Here is a 24,484-nt window from a genome sequence, read left to right on the forward strand (position 1 = left end):
ACTGTTTAAGACACTGTCTATGACGAAAAAGCAATGTAAGAATACTAACAAATCACAACACAAAGAATGGTTAAAGAAAGAAGTAAAAGGAACAAGAATGGTCCAAATCAGCAGTAAAAAAAAACCTGAAGCTGTGTTCAATTTTTTACTTTTAATGTTTCTTTTTCTTTCAGATCTGTGAGAATGTAATTTTTTTAAGTTCTCTAACATCAAACTGTATGACACCTCAGAACACTCTCTGTGCAAAATGTCATAAGCACCACAGATCAACGATGAAGCACAGTCTCTGCCACCAGGGAACAAAGACAATTCCCTTGTTTCTCCAATATTCAGTAATTACAGGATATAATCTCTCTCCCTCTCTCTCTCTCTCTCTCTCTGTATGTGTGTGAGAGAGAGAGATGAAAAAAATGTTTCTTCGTGAGAATAGTTTTATTAGTGTAAACTATATGAGTCTTTATGAAAGAATTGTATTAATTTAAGGTGTTTGTTTAAATTGTGTAAACTGTGAGTTATTATGAAAAAATATACTAATTTAAGATATTTTGTTTAAATAGCCATACAAGACCTTCATGCAAGAACACCAGCAAAAAAGAAACACTTAAATGGTTGGCTTGCATAAATTGAGACTTTGAAATATAGGTCATAGTAGGTGGCAGCCCTTTGCTGAACTTGGCTTATCTCAAAAAAAGTTAAGTGGGTTTGGAATTGGTCAGTACTTGTGCAAAACACTATGAAGAAATCCCAGGAATCTGGGATTGTCTGGGAAATTGAGAAAAACATTAGCAAATAAGACAATACCAAACCCTTCTGTATTCGTGCCAAGAAAATTGCACATGTAGTAAAAAAAAAAAAAAAAAAACGAGCTCAATGGAGACGTTACCTTTTACTTATTCCTTATTCAAAAATTCTTTCACTTAACCAGGATGGTTTAGATTATTGTCCAACCTGAAGTCTATGAGGATGAAATGTATTTTTAAATATTATAAATAAATACCTCTCCTCAAACAAAATTACAAGATGTGTTTCCTAGGCAGCATCCTGCAGATATTTTTAACTGGAATAAAAACAGAGTATCCTTTATTTTTCACAGCCAATAAATTTAATGGTGAGAGCCAGTTTAGTGTAATGGTTAAAGGCATCTGGCTAGTTACTGGGAGTTCATGAGTTCTAGTCCTGCCTTGGGCACAAAGCTACCTGGGTGACCATGGGCCAGTCACTTTCTCTCAGCCTTAGGAAGGAGGCAATGGCAAACCATTTTGAAAAACCTTCCCAAGAAAACTGCAGGGACATGTCCAGGCAGTGTCCAAGAACTGGGTATGACTGAACAAAAGAGAGGGGGGAAAAAAGATTTAATCCATTTATATGTCTAAAAAAATAAAACCAAAAGAATTTCAAAAAAAGAGTTTAATGACAAATTAAATGTATATAAAGTATTAGATCAGTGGTTCTCAACCTTTCTAATGCCGCGACCCCCAACCGGTCGTAAGTCGAGGATTACTCAACCGGTCGTAAGTCAAAGACTACTCAACTGGTGCAGCACCGTTTGCAGAATGGGACTTTTGGCCGGCCCAGCAGGGCAGAGACAGCCTGGACAATTCCTATTGGCTTTTGAAAGCCAATAGAATTAGACTCTATTCAAGAGAGTCTATTCTATTGGCTTTCAAAAGCCAATAGAATAAAAGGGAGTAGCACAGCTAAGGAAAAAGGGGAAAAAATGGCGGACTGCGTTGTTTGGCGACCCCCATGAAATGGTCATTCGACCCCAAATAGGGTCCCGACCCACAGGTTGAGAACCACTGTATTAGATTATCAATATTTATCATTCACCGACAAATCTTTCACTTTTCTTTTACTTATTCCATTACAAATAAACAGAAAAGCCCCGATGCAAGTCTTTTTAAAAGCACAATATAGTATGCCAAACTGTTTTTACCTTTTCAAGAATCAAATAGATTGTTTCATACATCTTCACATGCATCCTGTTTTGAAAGAGGACTGTGTACCAATTCAGTCAAAGGTTTCCACTTATTATATTGCTTCCAGTAATATTTAATATTTATACACGGTTATCATGCTTTCTACATTACTACAGAGGTAACAGGGCATTTTGTTGCTCACCTGCCATAATGACAGAGCGAGAGGAGTTGATTACATGAAACCCCCCTATATGCTCTAAAAACAGATGTGAAGAGATTACAAGACTGCCAGCAGCAACAGAATGTGCAATCATACCAAAAAAATAAAAAAGCTAGATATGTACTAAACTATCCAGATAGCATTGTGCTATGCAAGTGAAAATCCTGGGACAAGTTTAAGTCCTAAAGCTCTTATTGCCCAAAAATATGGTCAGAGGGTATCTGGGCCCAATAACTTATATGATCCCACTATACTTTCACATATACTTTTAATGGAAGGGAGTTATCTGAAGTCTCCCTTCTACCAGTACTTTATTATAATGCCATCTGTTCTGGGCCTTTCACCAAAGTAAGTTTCTAACTTGTTTGTGGCATGAAGGTGGGAGACGTGAAATGAATATCTGAATATATTAAGATCCCTGCATGCATTAAAAGTGCAGATGACAACGTTTTAGTGCCGTGTGTTTCTCCTTGGCTTCTTATATAATGATTACTCAAATCCTCCAATGTATCTGGCAGAAATGGAAATGTAAGAAGGTAGAAATTACAGATAGTCCATCAGTTATGACCATAAAGGAGCCTGCCCATTATGGTCATAAGTCACAACAGTCATTTTACATTTTTGCCATGGTTGTTAAGTGAACACAGTGGTCATAAATATGAACCCATTGTTCTCTATTGGTGTATTATGTGATAAACCACATTCACATGACCATGGAATGCTGCAAATGACTGTAAATGCCAAGCATCTGAAGTGTGATCACCTGACTGTCAGAACTTCAAATCCTGATCATAAGTCTCCTTTTTCAGGTAGGCTGTACCTTCAGTCACTAAATGACAGTCATAAATTGAGGACTATCTATAGTGGACGTAACAATTCCACATGTGGAAGTTGCGGGGGGGAGTGGGACAGACAGAGGGAATCGGGTAGAGAATAAATGTACACACTGTGTAAAATAGGTTTTTTTTTTTCATCTTAGTAGCTCTCCAGATGTATGTGGCCTTTCAGACTCTAGATGTTCGTCAGTGGTCATGCTGGATGGAAGCTGAAATACACACATCTCAAAACACCCAAAGTGGGGAAAGTTGGTATAAAGAAATTATTCCAAATTAGTAGATGTACCATATATTCCGGCATATAAGACTTTTGAGAGCGTTGAAACAGGCGCCGAACTCGGGGGTCGTCTTATACGCCGAGTCGTCTTATACACCGGAAATAAGGTAGTTTCCGGCATATAAGATGACTTTCTAGGCATGCGACTCGGCGTCAATCGTCTTATATGCCGGAAATAAGGTAGTTTCCGGCGTATAAGACGACTTTCTAGGCATGCGACTTGGCGTCAATCATCTTATACGCCGGAAATAAGGTAGTTTCCGGCATATAAGACGACTTTCTAGGCATGCGACTCGGCGTCGATTGTCTTGCGACTCGGCGTCGAACTCGGGGGTCATCTTATACGCTGGGTCGCCCTATATGCCGGAATATATGGTAATCATCCAATGAGGCTGAACACTGGGAGTTTTAGAAGAGAGATTTCTTCCTGTAATGCATAGTTAAACTATAGATTCTCTACCAGAATGTCTGGCAATGTCCATCCACTTGATAGACTCAATTCTTAAATATATATATTTAACCCTAAGCCTAACCCTATATATATATATGGAATGATCCAGCATCTTTATATATTCTTAAGCCATTTTCAACATTGGTTGAAGAACCAAAAAAAAAAAAAAAAGTTACCCATGGCACAGGAACAGAAACAATGCCATTTGCTATAAGCAGTGCATACCCTTTGTAACTGGTTTTCATAAAAATAAAATAATACTAGCAAGTTTGTATCAAATATAAAGAGTAACAGAATGTTCTAAACTACCTTTCAAAGTTTACCAACACATGCAAGTTTTTAAAATCATTTTCTATCTAGGAAACTGTCATGATTTATTTATGTTTACACCGTCTTTCCTAGAACTACTCCAAATTAACTACCAGCCTCAGTAATGAACCAGCATGCAGGATCACGTAAACAAAAAACCTTACCTTGTTTGCCAGCACCTGTTTTGGTTTCCCAAACGATTCTCAAGAGTCACTGCTTAAAAGTCAAGGTTGTGTTGCCCTAGTGGTTCTTTATCTGGCTGCACAGATTCTGTGTACTTCCAGCTACATCTCATTCTCGCAGTAACTAACTCCAACAATTATTTTAATCACTTAAGGTCAAATTCTTGCCAGCCATTAATGGGATTCATCTGCTCCAGCAGGTTCAGATTTACTGGTTTGCATTCCTAGCCAGAAACTGATGATCCAATTTCTATTTTATACTACAATTTCTTCTGACAGCAATATCATTCTTCACCATGCAGTATTTCAGATCAGAAAAACAGGTATATTTCATAGTTACATACCACCATAGGGACTCTGGTACCATTTACAAGGACTCATAAAACTATAAAAATCTGTAAGAACTACAGGGTCTCCCTATAAGCACTTTTTATTTTAAAATATGGAACAAATTCCAACAATTATTTTAATCACTTAAGATCAAATTCTTGCCAGCCATAAATGGAATTCATCTACTCCAGCATATTTTTATATGTAAAACTGATCAAGCTACACGCATATAGTATGCAATGCAACTTACTGCAACTCAGATGGATATACAGTACAGAAATTCAGCTTTTAGAATGAATTTAAAAATGGGTCAAGTTACAACCCCTCAGGATGCTGTGGGAAAACATAGGTTTCTGGAGTTTAAATATGGCAGAGGTCTAGTCACTCTAATGCATCCAAGGCTATCAGCATATTCATTCAGTCACAAACACCATCAAACTGTTCTAGGAAGTATTACAAAAGTGGCAATGGACACAAGTCTAAAAACTGTGAGAAGATATAGATTGAGACAGTGCATTGGGACAAATACGTTTATTACTATTCATACTGTCTACCACAAAAGTGAAATAAGACTGAATATTCTTTGGACTCCAGCAGGCACGCCTGCAGCTAGAGAAAAAAAAATATACAGGACTTGTATAATCTAGACTAGGATCCATTTATTCTTGCTCCTGATGCAGCAAATCTCACCATGCTGCCTTGGCAGCCCTCAGCTGAAGCAGACTCCAGTGTATCTCAAACCAACTGGCCAGTACAGATACAGCCTGAGGCAGCTTCATGCATGCTGTTGTCCTCTGTCATCCTTCTTTTACTAACTGATAGCTGGAATGCCTGAGGCAACCTCAGTTGTTGTCCTTCTGAAATCTTCCTCCTCTTTGTGCCAAGCCCAGCGGGTTCTGGTATGCCTTCAACAACCTTTTTCATTTTAATATTAAGATCCCCGATACAATTGTAATAATAATAAAATAAAAATAATGAAGAATAAAATAAAAATAATGATGAAAATGGCAAGCACTCCCATTGTAACTGCACCCATCTTGTGAAAGAGAGGGTTTTGCAAATGATGAGCCATTTGCCAATCAAGAAGGAAATCAGGAAGTGTCTGATAACAAATTTTATTAAAGGCATAAGATTTTATGAGCTTTATTAAAAGCGTAAGCTCACAAAAGCTTGCCTTCTAATAAAATTTGCTAGTCAGAAAAGGGGTTACCAAAATCTCTGGATGTTTAGCTTTTTGCCATCATAAACAAACGCTGCTCTCCTTGTACCAGACCACCAACAACACATTTTCAGCCATGGCAGCCCAAAAGCCCAGGATTATAATCACAGTGGACATGAAGTGTGATAGAAGCATCCTCAGTTTTGTGCAGAATTACTTCAGCTGGCCGAGTGGTTTATTGGAGTTTGCTTTCTCTTTTTAATCAAAATAATGAAATTACAAGACAGCAATGAACAATTCTATTTGCTTGGCATATGAGGGTTCTTTTTTATTCTCCCACTCATTTCTCCATACTTTCTGCCAGATCAAAGGCTTGCCAAAACCTGCACTGGGCCAGAAGAAGAATGTGTAACATGGCTTAGTCCTGTAATAAAAAGGTATTAAACTATATGCTAATAAAGGGGAGGGAGGTTGCTAGGCAACTCTGTGAAATTGGGGAGGGGGGAGATAGCTTTTGTTTTCAACTTGGCTGTTGCTGAAGGGTTAAACAAGCAAAGCCTGATCATTTCCTTCTGAACAGTTTTAAAGTGAAGATGCTAAAATATTCTAAATGTAACATGTGAGGGTGAGGTCCCAAGAACCTGGGTTAATTTACATAAAACACCACACCAGGATGATCAACAAACATAAGGCTATTTGAATGTCGTGGTAGTGGCACATACATTAGACTTGGAGCCTATTCAAACATTACAACTTCAACAAAGAGGCCACCAGAAAGGGATTTGGAAGGTAGAAGACGGGGACATGAAACTACACATAAAACAAGTCTAAGATTTAAAATCTATTGCAGTATTGATTCCCCTACATGGCTGTACAAATTACCCATAGCCAAGAATGGTGTTGATATGGAGAGTTAATAATAGCTAAACCTGGCTTTGGCTAAGACTCACTTAGATGCAATACTGCTAGACCAAAGTACTCGTGGCAGTATCCATGAGGTGAAAGCAATTTTTCCTTTTAAAATTATTCTTTGGTTCTCTTCCTAGAAATATATTTGATAGCTTTAAATCACAGGAAGGTATACGTCCCTTTCTTCAGTTGTTTCTGGTGGCAAATGTGGGTACCCATATATTTCACACAAAGCAAAGGTGATTGCTACAGTATTGCAGGTACACCCCACCTATTCACCCATTTACAGGTGAATAACAAAAGCAAGGTGTTTCAAATATAGAGCAATGAATACATGATGGTAACTTTAAGTGACCATCTAAGTAATTCAGAAAAAGAAAATCCTGTTCTATTTCATTATTAATTTTGATGAAAGAAACTTTGCTTTCAAACTTCTTTCAAGAGGACAATGTTGACGAAATTATTACTATGGGTAGCAGAGGTACCAGCCCTTTTTTAAAAAAAGTTATATAGTAATTTAGGAGTGACAATGAAAATGAATATCCTGGTGATAGCACTATACAATCTCCAGTTGTCTGTAGCAATCTCTCATTTCTGGGCCTTCAATGAAATTTCAAAGGAAGACATCATGAGACATTTTTTTTCCAAGAGCGTCTACAATTCAGGAAACACAGGCAACTTGGAAAGTATCCAAGTGATGGAAATATGCTGAACAAAAACAAGAACAGAAGAAATATCCATCTTTTGCTGCTTCAAACTACAAAGTAAACTTGAAAGCACCACCAAAAGATAACAAAAAAATATTTAAATTTAACAAAACTTTCTCCACGTGGAAGGGAAAGTCCAGCTACAGTGATCTTCAAGCTAGTTGCGAACTACCTAACTGGTTTTATTCTTTTCATCTCTCCATCCCTCTGAAATTCTTTCAACAGGGCAATTAGAAGAGATAAGGGCTCACTAAAGAACTGGAAAATTGGAACTGGGGGGGGGACCCTTACAAATCAGACCAATCTTTCTTAAATTTATGAAAACCATGGGACACCAAGCAACAGACTTATCAATTACTACTGTATAGTCTTACAATTCTTCCAAAGGATTCTTCCAATAAGGAGGAGGAAAGTATGATTCAGGCCAGAAGAAACAATTAGAATCTTTTTCTCCAGTACATGAGGGCAGCAGATATTGAGAGCAGCAAGAACAACAGATTTCTAGACTATGGTGGAACTCAGACATTCTTTTCAAAGTCCTTGGAGAACTGGGACCAATAAGACAAGTTGGCAAGGAAATATAGGCAAAAATGCCTAAAGTATTTTATTTCTTTTCAGGCCTGTTATGCTCAGTTCTCTCCCTGTATCTCTGCTCCAATTTTTTCTACTTTCACTCTGCCTCTTTGCAAAGTTATGATTGCAAGATTTTATATGTGTTGTTGTTGTTGTTGTTAATTGCGAAGTCGTGTCCGACCCATCGCAACCCCATGGATGCTATTAATAGCTCATTCTTATACTTAAAATGATGTTTCCAGAATTTTCCCATCACGCTAAGCCAGAACGAGGCTTCTTTGCTCTTAGACTTGATATTAAACACTTGCAAGTTACATGGATGAGACGACGTTGTCAAACACGTAAACTCCCATGTGAAAATGCAGGACCAATTTAATTTTTTACTACACATGCCATTTGGATTCAGGAAAAAAAAGAAAGAAAGAAGAAGAAACCGTCACAATTTTATGATAGTTCCACATTTGCCTCCTAGACATTATTATATTATCTATTTATTCCATCCCATTTACAGTTAGAAAATAACTAAAAGTATCCAGGTTCCATACAGATAAAAAAACAAGTTTTAGCCTTTTAAAACTGTAGGATAAAGACAACATCTGATGCTAGACACTAAGCAAAGTCTTTTATCAGAAGCACAATAAAACTATATCAAGAACCTGGTGCTGATCGAAGAGCACATTTTTTAAAAACGTTGCTAGAAACAGCCCCAATATTGTTAGCCAGGAAAGATTGCCTTACAGTGAATGAGAAGGCTCCCACAGGGTCAACCTGGATCAAGGACTTAATAAAAATATGTCACTATGGAGGACAGCAAACTATCTATGACAGGATAAAAATTACCAAAAAGTTGAAGCAATCTGGAAGATCTTTTCCAAACTACCTTGGGAATGACATATTGTCCATATATTTGGTCTAAGCCAGATGCAGAGACATAAATAAAAAAAGCCAAGATGCAGCAAGAGATACAAGCTGGCAACTATAACAATCTTACTCATCATACTTTAACATCAAAGCAATTAAATAATAGACAAAGTACATGCACGTTAAATTGACCAAAAAAGAAGTCAAGATATGCAAAATAAAAATTTGCTAATTCTAAAACCTAATCAGAATTTTTTTTAAAAAAACTGGAAATCTCTCCAATAAACTATTATTCGTAATACATATATCAAACTCCAATAAAAGGCAGTTTAACTTTCATCATTTAAAACTTTCCATTCATTTTTCAGAGATCACAACAAATAGAGAACGAATAAGCCAATAAGATAGTCAGTAGAATTCTTAAGAGACAGGCAAATTATAGATTTAAAGCCAAGGAACATTGGTGCAAATGGATGGGAAACAGAAAAAATTGTAAGAAGAACTGTGATCAGTTCAAATTTTTGATAGAAATGTTTGTTGTTTTATAGTTACTGATTTTTTTCTAAGAAAGAAAAAATCCTACAACTCTGGCATGTTTTTCTTTTTAAAAGAGAGAGCGTAAGGGTGCAGCAACTTCACTTGTGGAATTTCAATTTAGAGGGAGGGAGGAGGATGCTTGAATAGAATCAATTATAAATGCATAAAAAAAAACCTAAAGCTGACAGGGCTACACAAAGCATTTTTTAAAAAAAGGTTAGATACTGGAAGAAACACAAGAAACATCATTGTGTCTGGACTTCCAAGAAAGAAATGGCAGCAGAGCCAATCATAGTTGAATGAATACCTGGAGTGAAAAGCTGATACTTTGCAATTCCACTCTGGATAAGGAGAGAACTAGGATTTCCCAAAAGCGCTCCAGACAACTGCTCCTCATGAGAAAACTGCAAAATAGTCTCTGGGAAACAAGGGAACATCCTCCTAACCCAAATTGCAGTTCAGGGTTCACATACTTCCTTTATTAATCACCTCTGGAATGGAAATTGTTGCTACTTGCTTTTGGGATATTAGAAAAATTCATAAAGGCACATTTTCTTATATTAGGTGAGTTTCCTTCAATTTTTAGTGAAAACAGTTTTATGAAAGTTAAAAGATTTTTTTTTTCTGTTGGGGGAATAAACAGCAAAAGGGTGAATAGAGCATTGATTTTGGAAAATTATAAATGGACTAAAGGTCTGGATAGCTTTGAATATTTAAAATATATAATAAGATGGTATGTTGAAGGTTAGATACTGCCTGTGGTCTTTGACATACGACTATAATGAGCCTACCCATTATAGTCATATGTTCTGATGGTCAAACGTCATGTGATTTTACCACTTTTTTGCAGCAGTTGTAAGCAAATTCAACTATAAAACTATTGTGGCAGTCATTAAACGAACATGGCTTCATTAAGCAAACTCATTTTTCATTGTTACAGTTTTGCCAAAAACCAGAAGTAACTTCCAGTTTTCAGCAAAACCGTCATAAAATGCAATCATGTGACCATGGCATGCTACAAAAGGCCACAAATGCAGCTGTGCTGCCAAGTGCAACACAGGGGAGGAGAGCAACAGGGGAGGAGAACACAGGGGAGGAGAAACCAATGGAACTTGGGAACAGAATTATAACTCCCTTTTTTCAAGTATATTGTAACTTCAAACGGTCACTAAGTGACTTGTCGTAAGTTGAGGATTATCTGTAGAGGAACCAAAAGGAATTAAAATTAAAGTTAAAAGAGAGCAACACTTAAATTTGATTTATTAACACAGAATGAAGCGAAATATTTTAATACTGGACATAATATTGAATACAGAAATAAAATCGGTTGATGTGTAAGTAAATCAAAGAATGACTTGGATAGATTTCTTATATTGGACTTACAAAAGAAACCTGTTAAAGTTGTGGAAAAACATTGTGAGAATGGACAAAAAAAAAATGAGAACAAATCAAGTTGCAGGACTTTGCGGGAAATAAGGATCAAGGTTGTCAAAGGAATACAAACATAGTTTATTTGATCAAGATTAAAATAGATATGTTATCTCTGGTAATCCTTAATGAACTTTTGCTGACCAGGACTGAACATGGAGACTTTAAAGATATGTCAGTAGAAAAGAGACAAAACATGGAAAAAACCATTTGTGATATTTTGAGAGAAGATGCTAAGATATTAACATTGTTTACACTTGTTATGAAGGGAGAAATCATATTCTTTATGTACTTTCTTTTATTTTTATTCATTTTTAATTTGTATTATTTCTTATCTTTCTAACTATAATGCTTGATAAAATTACTATAAAAACATATAATTCTCTGCATAATAATTAGCAAGAAAATAACCATTGAAATAAATAAAATTTATTTCCAGGAAATGGTATTTAAAGATTGAATAGATGTGATAATGAAAATTCTGATTCCATTACCCCATCCTTATACTGCAGCAGATTATAAGAAGCAATTTAAATTTCAGCATGGAACTGAAGCCAGCACTCCAAAACATTGCTATAGATTTATTAAAGAAATCTAAGCACAGCTAAATCTTAAAACTAGCAGAATTTAAAAACACAGAGTCAGCAGCTTCTCACGAGAATTGCAAATTACAAGGAAGTCTTTTATAAAATTAGCTCAACATACATACTCTACTTTTGTTTGTTTTTCTAACTTGCAGAGTTATCTATCTGAACCAATATGTATTACCTCTGACAAACCCTAACACTCTTGTGAGATACCAGACAAATGGAGAACAAATATTGACCTTATCTTCAAAGAGGGGAAAAAGATCTCGGGAATTACATACTAACAATCTGACCCTGATACTTTGGTTTCTAGACCAGATCATAAAAAAAATAGATCTGAAGGATGTATGGAAATATTGTAAGTCCAATGTGGTAATTATCAAACGTCAACATATATTTGGGATCAAGTTTTGAAAAATTCATGTTATCTCCTAGGTAGCGTTCTTCATAGAACCAGTTTTGTGTAATGGTTAAGACACCAGGCTAGAAACTGTGAGACTATTAGGTTCTTGTCCTACTTTAGTCACAAAGTTATCTAGTCCCCTTCTCAGCCCTAGGAAGAAAGTAATGGCAAATCACTTCTGAAAAAACTTTGCCAAGGCCACTGCAGGGATTATTCCAGGCAGTTGCCAGAAACCAACTCTGATGTAGAAATGGAAGAAACGGTTATCACATTTGCTGATAATACAAAATTATGTGAAATAACTAATTATCTAGACATAAAATTTAAAATTATCTTGATAGGCTAGTCTGCTGGTAACAGAATAAAATTAAAGAGAAATCAAATACACAGATATAAGATGAGGGATACACACCTCCCTTGATAAATATGAGTAAGTACTGCAATACAAATAAAGTTGCAAAAAATGTAATTTTCAAATTTCCAAATCACAATAAGTAAGCTCCATTTTACTCAGTATGGGACAGATATAATCTTCTATGTAATATTCTGGACCTAACATTTCAAGCAATAGGTTGCAATAGGTTCAGAGAAGGACAATGAAAATAATTGAGGATTAGAAATTAAATTCTATGAAGAGAGATTGAAAGAAGTGGAAATACTTACCTTGGAAAAAGAGAACAATAATCTTAAAATACAAGACAAGATGTTCACAGTAAAAAATGGACCACCGTTTTTCTTTTTTTCTAGAATATAGGATATGTAGTACCGTATTTTCCGGCATATAAGATAATTTTCTAAACCATGAAAATCTTCTCAAAAGTTGGGGGTCGTCTTATACGCCCAGTCGTCTTATGTGCCGGAAAATACGGGTACCAAAAGAAACCAAAGAGGTTGGCCACAAACGGTTCAGTTATAAGAATTGGATTTGCAATCAAGAATTTTGCAAGTGGGGCCATTAGAGGAAGAAGAACAACCCTAGAAATTATTTCATTTTAAGCGCAGTAGCCCTTTGCGCCGCAGAGCGGCGGTTTTCGGCAGAAATGGAGAAATATTTCCCAGGGCGGAATGGGACGAGGTAATCCAGCTGCCTTTACGTGCCCACTTCTTCCAGCTGCCTTTATGTGCCATTACCGCGGCTCACCCCAGGCGGGCCTTCTAGCTCCGCCTCTTTCTCCCCGTTGTTTTCCAGGGCTATTTGGCTGCAGGAGACATTTAAATGAGCATCCGGGATGCCAATTCGCACGCAATGCGTAGGCCACCTCAGACACAGGAAAGCGAGCCAGGAGGGAAAGGGAAGAGGAAGAGGAGGAAGGCCAGCAAAAGTGTGGGGAACGGAGAGCCTCGCAGACGGAGCAAGCAAACTTACAAAAAGGGGAGCCCTCCCTCTCTCACACACACACATAAACACACACGCACGTGCGCTTTCTCTCCCTTCTCTCTCTCTCTCTCTCTTTCCAAAGGCACCAGAATGAAGTACGTGGGGGGAGGGGGTTCAGCTATGCAGCGAAGCCTGAATGGATTGTTATTGACTATGTCATTGTGGGGGCAGGGGTGGCAGCCCCCCCTCGACCACTTACGAGTACATCAAAGCAAGCTCCTCACCCCTTAGCGTGGGGATTGGCTGTCCGGATGAGAATTTAAGTGTCCCACTCCAATATGCCAATAAAACAAGGCTTCTGTTGTCCTGGAAACACTTCCACCCTCGCCGGGGAATCCAGGCATCCAGGCTGCCGCTGCTCTTCTGCCTGACAGGGAATCCCACGAAGGAGCTGCGGGGGGGGGGGGTGAGACACCTGGCTGTCCCTGTCCTCCCTGCAGTATGACAGGGACAGAAGTTGTGGAGTACCCACAACTTCTGGAGGCAAGTTTTTTCTTTAGCAATAGGCACTGCTGTGGTAGAACCATTAAATATAGTTCCAATTCAGCATGCAGTTTTTTTCCCTGTCACTTTTAAGATTAAATGCAAATAAAATGGGCAACACAAGAGGATATTTAAAAAACTATATAAAACCTGTGTCAAAGAGTCACCCATTTTTGGAAAATATTAATTTTTTTAAACTGTGATTTTGTGGTTACCTTGTTTCCTTTTTCCTAAAAAGCATTAATTGCATTAGAAATTGAAACTATGGTGAAAAAGTATATTTCAAAATTCCAAAAAGATAATAGCTATAATATAATTGGATGGCTGGTGGTCAGTATCTACCTTTTAAATTACTGTATTTTCCGGCGTATAAGACAACTTTCTAAACCATGAAAATCTTCTCAAAAGTTGGGGGTCGTCTTATACGCCCAGTCATCTTATACGCCAGAATATACGGTAATATCTCTATGTTACAGGGTTGAATGGAGGGGCGGAGCCAAACCTTGACAATAAGAACAATACAGTACAGGTAATCCTTCACCATGACCACATCTGGGATCAGAATTTCCACAGTTAAGGAAGGCGGTTATTAAATGAGTCGTGCTCAATGTTATATCACAGTTTTTGGGCCACCGTTATTAAGAAAATCACTGCATTTAAGTGAATCAGAAGGACATTGATATAATCAATGCCCATTGCCAGCTTTTCAGACGCTGAATGAGAAGTTTGCAAATGGCAAATACATGACACCAGGATCGTGCAACCATCATAAATACATGCTGGTTGCCAAGCATTCAGATTTTGATTCTGTGATTGTGGGGATGCTGCAATGGTTGTTAAATGAAAGGACCAGTTATAAATTACGGTACTTTTTTCAGTGCTGTCAGGGACTACCTACAATGCAACCAGTTAGAAAGATCATTCTCGTTCTCTCTCTCTCTCTCTCCCTCCCTCCTTCCCTCCCTCCCTCCCTCCCCTTCCCCCTCTCTCATTGGATGTGTTTAAGTAGAGGCAAGACATCCTTCTGTCAGGGGTGTTTTAAGTTGGATCCCTGGAGGAAGTTAACCTAAAAGGTTCCTTTCATGATTCTGTACAAGCTTAAGCCTATAATCAAAATTATAGCATATATACTCATAAAACCTTTAGAATAACTACCCATTTTGGGGGATGTTTTAGCCCTATAAAATGCTGGATCAATGATGAAATAGTTCAATAAAATACCACTAAGGACAAAGTACAAACTGCTTGCTAATCATTAACTTTGTATTAGCCCAGTGCAATTAATTGAGATGTATATAAAATCAGAGCCAGTGAGTTTTCAACAGCACTTAATGGCAATCATATTATTACTGGAATGAATAGTTATGGTTTTCTAATAAGGTTGTTTCACAAATAAAACTAAAATTAGTAGCTTTGATTTAATTTAAGTTGCAATTCCTAACATACTGTTTTGCAATAGAAATATCTCCAAATTTAGTATGACTCACTTCTATATGTTCCATGCTAATTGTTCACCTTTGTAAATACCAATTAACATTCATACAGTACTCATAATAGCTCCCCTCCAAGGTTTTAACACAACCCTCTAAGCCATTAGTGATTAAATTTGTCATTACACCACACACTCCATATCAAGGTCTTATAACCCTGCAACTGTCTAGGTGATCTTATTATCAAATGCACAAAGTTAGCAATACGGTACTATTTCTCCCCTAATTTGTTAGCTTTTTATAGAAATTGTTGGATAACCCCAGAAAACTGTTCAAGGTTTTGAATGGATTACATAAAAATAACCAGGATAATAAAATCTTGATAATACAAGATTTGATTTAATAAAACACACGTTTTATTATCTGACAACACTAACTAAAATCAAATGCACAATTTATGCACATAGTATATGCAAGGTGACAGGTTAGAGTGTAGGAGTTGTTGTTGTTGTTGTTAATTGCGAAGTCATGTCCGACCCATCGCGACCCCATGGACAACGTTCCTCCAGGTCTTCCTGTCCTCTACCATCTTCTGGAGTCCATTTAAGTTCACACCTACTGCTTCAGTGACTCCATCCAGCCATCTCATTCTCTGTCGTCCCCTTCTTCTATTGCCCTCAATCTTTCCCAGCATTAGGCCCTTCTCCAGTGAGTCCTTCCTTCTCATTAGGTGGCCAAAGTATTTGAGTTTCAACTTCAGGATCTGGCCTTCTAAAGAGCAGTCGGGGTTGATCTCTTCTAGGACTGACCGGTTTGAACGCCTTGCAGTCCAAGGGACTCGCAGGAGTCTTCTCCAGCACCATAGTTCAAAGGCCTCAATTCTTTGGCGCTCAGCCTTTCTTATGGTCCAACTTTCACAGCCATACATTGCAACTGGGAAAACCATGGCCTGGACTATACGCACTTTTGTTGACAGGGTGATGTCTCTGCTTTTTAGAATGCTGTCTAGATTTGCCATAGCTTTCCTCCCCAGGAGCAAGCGTCTTTTAATTTCTTGGCTGCAGTCCCCATCTGAGGTGATCTTTGAGCCCAGAAAAATAAAATCTGTCACTATCTCCATTTGTTCCCCATCTATTTGCCAGGAATTGAGAGGGCCGGATGCCATGATTTTGGTTTTCTTAATGTTGAGTTTCAAGCAAACTTTTGCACTCTCCTTCTTCACCCGCATCAAGAGGCTCTTTAATTCCTCTTCACTTTCTGCCATTAGAGTGGTATCATCTGCATATCTTAGGTTGTTGATATTTCTCCCGGCAATCTTAATTCCAACTTTTGATTCATCTAGCCCTGCCTTTCTCATGATGTGCTCTGCATATAAGTTAAATAGGCAGGGCGACAGTATACAGCCTTGCCGGACTCCTTTTCCAATTTTGAACCAATCAGTGGTTCCATGTTCGGTTCTCACTGTTGCTTCTTGACCCGCATATAGGTTTCTCAAGAGACAAATGAGATAGTCTGGTACTCCCATCTCTTTAAGAACTTGCCACAATTTGTTGTGATCCACACAATCAAAGGCTTTTGCATAGTCAATGAAGCAGAAGTAGATGTTTTTCTGGAACTCCCTAGCTTTCTCCATGATCCAGCGTATGTTGGCAATTTGATCTCTAGTTCCTCTGCCTCTTCGAAATCCTGCCTGTACTTCTGGTAGTTCTCGATCCACATACTGCTGGAGTCTAGCTTGTAGGATTTTAAGCATAACTTTACTAGCATGTGAAATGAGTGCAATGGTGCGATAGTTTGAACATTCTTTGGCATTGCCTTTCTTTGGAATTAGAATGTAAACTGACCTTTTCCAATCCTGTGGCCACTGTTGAGTTTTCCAAATTTGCTGGCAAATTGAGTGTAGCACTTTTACTGCATCGTCTTTTAAGATTTTGAATAGCTCAGCTGGAATACTGTCACCTCCACTAGCTTTGTTGTTGCTCAGATTTTCTAAGGCCCATTTCACTTCACATTCTAGGATGTCTGGTTCGAGGTCAGTGACCATCTCATTGTGGTTATCTGGGATGTTAAGCTCATTCTTGTATAGTTCTTCTGTGTAGTTTTGCCATCTCTTCTTAATCTCTTTTGCCTCTGTTAGGTCTCTGCCATTTTGGTCCTTTATCATGCCCATCTTTGCATGAAACGTTCCCTTCATAGCTCCAATTTTCTTGAAGAGATCTCTGGTCCTCCCTATTCTGTTGTTTTCTTCTATTTCTTTGCACTGTTCATTTAAGAAGGCATTCTTATCTCTTCTAGCTACTCTCTGGAATTCTGCATTCAATTGGGTGTATCTTTCTCTTACTCCTTTGCCTTTCGCTTCCCTTCTTTCCTCAGCTATTTGCAAAGCTTCCTCAGACAGCCATTTTGCTTTCTTGCATTTCTTTTTCTTTGGGATGGTTTTAGTTGCTACTTCTTGTACAATGTTGCGAACTTCCATCCATAGTTCTTCAGGCACTCTGTCTATCAGATTTAATTCCTTAAATCTATTTGTCACCTCTACTATATATTCATCAGGAATATGATTTAGTTCATACCTGAGTGCCCTAGTGCTTTTCCCTACTTTTTTCAATTTAAGCCTAAATTTTGCAACGAGAAGCTCATGATCTGAGCCACAGTCAGCTCCTGGTCTTGTTTTTACTGACTGTATAGAGCTTCTCCATCTTTGGCTGCAGAGCACATAGTCAATCTGATTTCTATGTTGACCGTCTGGTGATGTCCATGTGTAGAGCCGTCTCTTGGGTTGTTGGAAAAGAGTGTTTGTTATGACCATCGTATTCTCTTGACAAAATTCTATTAGCCTGTGCCCTGCTTCATTTTGTACTCCAAGGCCAAACTTGCCTGTTATTCCGGTTATCTTTTGGCTTCCTACCTTAGCATTCCAATCCCCCATGATGATAAGGACATCATTTTTTGGTGTTAATTCTATAAGGTGCTGTAGGGCTTCATAGAACCGGTCAATTTCATCCTCTTCAGCACCAGTGGTTGGGGCATAGATTTGGACTACTGTGATATTGAATGGTTTGCCTTGGATTCGAATTGAGATCATTCTGTCATTTTGGGGATTGTATCCCAGTATTGCTTTTCCTATTCTTTTATTGACTATGAAGGCTACTCCATTTCTTCTGAGGGATTCTTGCCCACAGTAGTATACCTGATGGTCATCTGAGTTAAATTCACCCATTCCTGTCCATTTTAGTTCGCTGATTCCTAAGATGTCGATGTTCAGTCTTGTCATCTCTTTTTTGACTACATCTAGCTTGCCTTGATTCATGGATCTTGCATTCCAGGTTCCTATAAAGAAAAAATCTTTACAGCATCGGACTTTCCTTTCACCATCAGATATATCCACAGCTGAGCGTCCTTTCGGCTTTGGTCCAGTCGCTTCATTCTTTCTGGGCTACTAGTACTAGCCCTCTGCTCTTCCCCAGTAGCATATTGGACACCGTCCAACCTGAGGGGCTCATCTTCCAGCGTCATATCTTTTTGCCTTTTAGTCCTGTCCATGGGGTTTTCATGGCAAAGATACTGGAGTGGTTTGCCATTTCCTTCTCCAGTGGATCACATTTTGTCAGAACTCTCTGCTATAACCTGTCCGTCTTGGGTGGCCCTGCACGGCATAGCTTATAGCTTCATTGAGTTACGCAAGCCCCTTCACCACAAGGCAGTAATCCATAAAGGGGAGTGTAGGAGTTACAACGATATAAAAAAAAAACTCTAGAAAGAGTGCAGAGAAGAGCAACAAAGATGATTAGGAGACTGGAGGCTAAAACATATGAAGAAGGATTGCAGAAACTGGGTATGTCTAGTTTAATGAAAAGAAGAATTAAGGGTGACATGATAGCAATGCTCCAATTATCTCAGGGGCTGCCACAAAGAAGAGGGAGTCAAGCTATTCTCCAAAGCACCTGAAGGCAGGACAAGAAGCAACGGATGGAAACTAATCAAGGAGAGAAGCAACCTAGAACTAAGAAGATTTCTGACAGTTATAACAATTAATCAGTGGAACGAACGGCCTTCAGAAATTGAAGAGCAGGGTGCTCCATCATTGGAGGTTTTTATGAAGAAATTGGACAGCTATTTGTCTGAAATAGTACAGGGGCTCCTGCTTGAGAAGGGGTTGGGCTAAAAGACTTCAAAGCTCTCTTCCAACTCTGTCATTCTGTTAAAGTGTGACTATTATATATCCCATTGCTCTCAATGGGCAAACACCAATAGTAACTAAGTTTGGATCCAGCTTAAGGTTCTTCTCAGAATTTACCCTGGTAATTCTAAAGTAGCCTTGGCAAAATTAGCTGGGAATTCTAGAACATACTTTACTGGAAGTTAATTATCTGACCAATGAGATTCTACAGCAATTCAGACAGTAATAAAGTAATACAGACAAAATAATAATGTTATGTGTCAAAAAAACAGAAGAGAACAAAACAATTCAGATGATGACATTTCATTAGTTCAAATGAAGGAACTGTCTGAGTAATGTTAGGAACAAAGTGCAACTTTGGTGCAGTTGAATTACAGTCTGAAACTATTAAAAAAAAGGTATGAAATTCAAATGCAGACAATCCAATTAGATGAATTCTTCAACTGGATAATGCAAGATCTCTTTTGACTTTATGTAATAACTATGCTGGCTTCAGTTCAGTGTGTACCTCATTATATGTTCAAAGGGTAAAGTATACAATTGTGTTTCTAAATGGGCAGGAGACTCATCAAGAGATGTATACTTTCATTTCCATGAATTTCAGAACATGTGCCTATTTGCATAATGCCACCTAGCTACTAAAGAAAATGAAAAAATATTGTTTATTTTACTGTACATTTACTTCACTAAGAATTAAAATGATTCTGTGTCTGCCTTTCATTTACTGGTATACTAATAGCAAGCACCGTTGTCAAAATGTGCCTTTGTCTCAGTAAATAGAAGGAAGTTACAGTACAGTAATTTCCTGTTGACAACACACCACCACCACCACTGCAAAAAAAGAAAAATGAATGGAAAAGGGCTCAACTAGTGAATGCTGAGTGTGTTGAGCAGCTGTGTTTTTATATTTTTATTTTATTTTTTTAACAATTGTATGTATTGTTATTTATATTGTGTAGTGGGCTTCAGTAGGCAAGGAGCAGACCAGCATAGTTACAATGTTTTTTATTGACTCAAACTAGAACTGGAGAACTGCAGGCAATTGCCTGTAATTTATACTGAGCCCACAGGGCCTTAACCAATCACAATACTTGAAAAAACCACCCAAATATGTATGTTCAAAGTTTCCCAAAACTGTTGAGTTAACAGTCAGTGTCATCTAAAGGTTTGTTTCATTTTAGCTTCACAAGCAGTTGGAGTTAAGTTAGTTTCTCTTTAGCAGGGATTAACACAACTTTATATATATTCAATACATAAATATTTATTTTACAGTTGTTGGTTGCCCAGAATCATATAAGCGACATAGGTGGCCATATAAAGTGAATCCATCAATAAATATTTCTAGAGATGTTTTACTGGTTGGCAAGAAAAGATATGAAAATAAATGAAAGGCATGCTAGTCTCAAGGAACTGCATTCTAATCTTCTCATTAGAAATTTTGATTTTTGATACTAACAACCCTTATGTGATCACTATCATCCTTTTTCCTAGAAAGCCTTCTGAACCTGTATCTCCAGTCACACTCTTAAAACAGTATTTGACCTACCATATTGCACCATCGCGACGGGTCGGACACGACTTCGCAATTAACAACAACAACAATTGCACCACTATATTTCTGCAACCTCTGGCTGCTTCGTGGATAGCATGCAATAAGCAGTTTGTGTTTGTGGGGAAAATAGAATTAAAGAAGATAGAAGGAGCACCCCGGGGTAACCTATCCCATTCTGTCTGGTATTTTTCCATAAAATAAAGAGCAAAGAGCCAAAGCAAATAGCTGCAGTTTCAGTTGCAAGGAATCTGATTTAAAGATAAGGGAAGGCATATGACATCCTGAGGTGTTGTTTTTTTTTAACATGGAAAATGCTTCAGTCTTTTTTTTCTCCAGGGTATCACTGTTATTAGGAAGACAGAAGAGACCTACTCAGGATGCCAGTTTTAAGGCGCAATCTTAGACACACTTAACTGAGAGTGATCTTCATTGAACATAATGAGATTTAATTTCAAGTAAATATGCGCAGGATTGCACATCAGGGCTTTCTTCTTCTTTAAAGATTATTAGATTTTCACCACAGGGGGAGAGAAAGCACTTTTGGGATTTCCCTCAGAGGTGTCGAAAAGCCCTTTATCTTCACAACAAGGCTCTAATGGAGTTCTGAAACCACAAAATACCAGGTTGTTTTGTTCGGGGTGTTTCTTTCCCCTCAAAAGATACTCGCATGAGAAGAGGGAACAGGAAGCCAACCCGTCCCCTAATTGTGTCCTGGAGTCTGCCGCGGATGGAGGGGGGGGGGAACCAAATCAAAGCATTTATCCATGAAGTAGCGCTCCATTTATCTCCCTATATTTTCTCTAAAATTTAGTGCCACCGCCCAGGGGAGGAAAACTCAGTTTTTGTTTCTCAGTAGGGAAACCAACCCTGTTTTTTTTTCAAATTCACAGCGACCCGCTACGCACTGTCAAGTAGCCATCAATGATAAGGGCTACATTTTGTGTTGTTGTTTTTTAAACTTCCTCAGAAAGTCGAGTAGAAAGATCTTTAAAAAGCTATCCTCGCCGCTCCGAGCTGGCAGCCTCCTCTGGCTGGCTAGCTGGCAAGTTTCTTCTCCCAGACTTCCCCACTTAATCTGCGTTCCTCTTTTCGCCCCTTTTCTCCCCCTGCCCCGTTTGGCAAAGTGGGTACCTCAATATCCACGGGGTCTCGGCTAAGCAAGCGATTCATACTTGCCCTCCCTTCTTTTTGCCGCGCCAAAAACAAAAAAAAGCTGAGCGACCAAAGGACAGACTGGGCAACGCAGCTACGCCCGCAAGGGACGGACAGTTTCCCGCTGCCTTTGGAAATGCGTGCATGCGCGTGTGTGGCTTTAACTTCAAGCCTGCTAGACTAGAGGCGTTGCTATCTTGCTTTGGATTGGGAAAATACTAAGGGCAGTGTTCCGTTCAATCACCCTGTTTTTCCACATACATGAGCCGAGTTGTAATATGACTCAAGGCTCTTCTAGTCAGCAGCTCGGGAATCTTTGGAATTGCCAGCTATAGATAAAAAGAGAGGAGCACGCTGGCCCTAGAGCACGTGCAAAACCTCTGCGTTCCGGGGCGTAACCGGGTTTGGACTCGAGTGTTCTTCGTTTGGGATCTCCTTCGCCTTCTAAAACAGGGATTCTCAACCTTGGCAACTTTAAAGACTTGTGGACTTCAACTCCCAGAATTCCTCAGCCAGCTTTGCTTTGCTTTGCTGGCTGAGAAATTCTGGGAGTTGAAGTCCACAAGTCTTAAAGTTGCCAAGGTTGAGAACCCCTGTTCTAAAACAAAGGAACGATTCACTTTTTAAGGCAATAACTCGGAACAAGAGACTGACCGACGATGATGAAGATCAAATCATGTGTTAGGATCAGTGGACGCGGGGAAAAATAGGCAATCAAATCAAATTGATTAGGCACATTATAACACCAGAAATGTAATACGTATTCCGCAGACGCGATTTTTCAAGAAGAGGAGGGAGAGAGATGGTTTGGCAACCGAAGAGGTTGCTAAATTGCGACAGCCGAGGCCGTGCACGTCAGAGATTAGGCAAAGGCAGAGTTGGTCTAGATCCAAAGCAATCAACGCGGAGCCTCCCAGCCTGCTCAATTCTATTTAGGGAAACCATTTCTGCGTGTTGCTCTGTAATTAACTGCGCCGTGACGGGAGACAATTCTTTGGGCAATGGCCAAAGGCTTTGCCTGTTGGATTTCTACATGTCAAAAGGTCTTCTGCTTAGGTTTGCAAAACAGAAATCCCCAAAGGAGGAAGAGAGGACTGCTTGAGGCTGATCCCCAGTTCAGAGAGGATCCCCAAGATGCCATGCAGGGAGAAGAAATTTGCAGCAAAAATACCCACCTTTGGGGGTGGGGGGAAGCCTCAGAGCAAAGTGTTCTGATGAGGGAAAGAAGTCGAATGCTTGGCCAGGTTGTTCACCCTGAATGCGGCAAGTGACTTTCCTCACCTTGACAATGTCATTGATGAAAGAATAGAAAAACATCGGGTCCAAGTTGATGCTTTCCTTCTCCAAAATAACCTGGGGAAAGGAAATGGAGTCAAAGCCCGTCCCCACGTGGCAGCCTTCTGCCAGCTCCTTACTACAACTTTGCAGGGGGGTAGTAGTCAAGCCTCTTCTTGGACAGCCTTCCTCACCTGCAACAATACCTCAGACAGTATTATTCATGATATCCTGGGTGATATGCAAATGCTGGGTGGGGCAATACAGTCATGTTAGATGGCTGAATAGGATGTCCTACAATGCAGGGGCAGAGATACCAGTGCTCCCACCCCCAGGGCATGTGAGCAAATATGGACCAGCATATGCAAAGGGAAGCCAAGTGGGCAGGAGTACTGTCTATATCAGGGGTCTTCAAATTTGGCCCTTTTATGACTTGTGGATTTCAATTCCCAGAATTCCTCAGCCAGGTGTGCCGGCTGAGGAATTCTGGGAGTTGAAGTTCACAAGTCATAAAAGGGCCAAGTTTGAAGACCCCTGGTCTATATACTTTACTTCCTCTCTCCCAGAACTCCCTACTACAGAGGCTATCGCCCACATTAACCAAGGAACTCCCAGAGGTCCATGTTTAATGGCCCACCTTTCCCTGGAGGATAGCAATTGAAATGAAGGAGTGGAGGAATGAAACATTCATGTCTCTACATGAACTAAGGATTGGAGAAAGATAAAAAGAACTTGATCGTGAAGAGTCTCATCTTTTCAAATAATTTTTTTTAAAAAAAAATCAGGTATTTGCCATAGTTGAAGAGGCGTAGAGGGAATTGTGACTCCTTTCCTGATGAAAGAGCACACTCTCAGTCTGTCTCTCCTGGAAGTTTGAGCAAGAGGCCAAGATACAAATATCTGGCCAAACCAAGGCATTCTGGTTGAACCAGGATCAAACAATTGGCCCACCAGGATGAAGTTCAGGAAGCTATTAAACACCCAGCAGTGAAGTTTGGGTCCCTGCTGTGTGGGTTATTTTTCATTTATACTTTCTATTGGCTCTGGGGCTTTAGGTGATTCTTTGTGGTTTTGTTTTATTTTTGGTTGTAAGCAGCCCAGAGTCATTGAGTGTTGTGGTTCTACTTGGAGACCACATTTTCCAGACTGCCTGAAATCCAAGGCAACTGGTACATTTCATTCTCTTGGGCCATAGGTTGATACTGAAGTCTAGTTATTGACCCCATCAAAGTGCATGATGTGATTGATACTCAGAGAAGCAAGAATCACAGTAACGCATTAGGCCCTCAAGAAACACTGGCACTGCTTCCCTCCCCTTGCAAACAGAATCGGGGCCCAAAAGACAT

General features: G+C 39.0%; 1 protein-coding gene across 4 annotated transcripts in view; it reads right to left on the bottom strand.

Moving 5' to 3' along the window:
• Positions 1–22,024, bottom strand: part of DPYD (dihydropyrimidine dehydrogenase) — a 567,113-nt gene extending 545,089 nt beyond the window's left edge. For 3 of the 4 annotated variants that reach the window (XM_039339800.1, XM_039339803.1, XM_039339804.1), the window contains exon 1: positions 21,843–22,024. In XM_039339800.1, coding sequence (XP_039195734.1) covers positions 21,843–21,881 — 39 coding nt within the window. In that variant the 5' untranslated portion in view covers positions 21,882–22,024. The remainder of the gene's footprint in view (positions 1–21,842) is intronic. The other variant, XM_039339802.1, reaches the window with a different exon arrangement.
• Between the last annotated feature and the right edge of the window lie 2,460 nt (positions 22,025–24,484).

The sequence above is a fragment of the Crotalus tigris genome, unplaced genomic scaffold, assembly GCF_016545835.1.
Source record: "Crotalus tigris isolate CLP2741 ecotype Arizona unplaced genomic scaffold, ASM1654583v1 scf7180000017739.2905288, whole genome shotgun sequence".
NCBI classification, from domain to species: domain Eukaryota; kingdom Metazoa; phylum Chordata; class Lepidosauria; order Squamata; family Viperidae; genus Crotalus; species Crotalus tigris.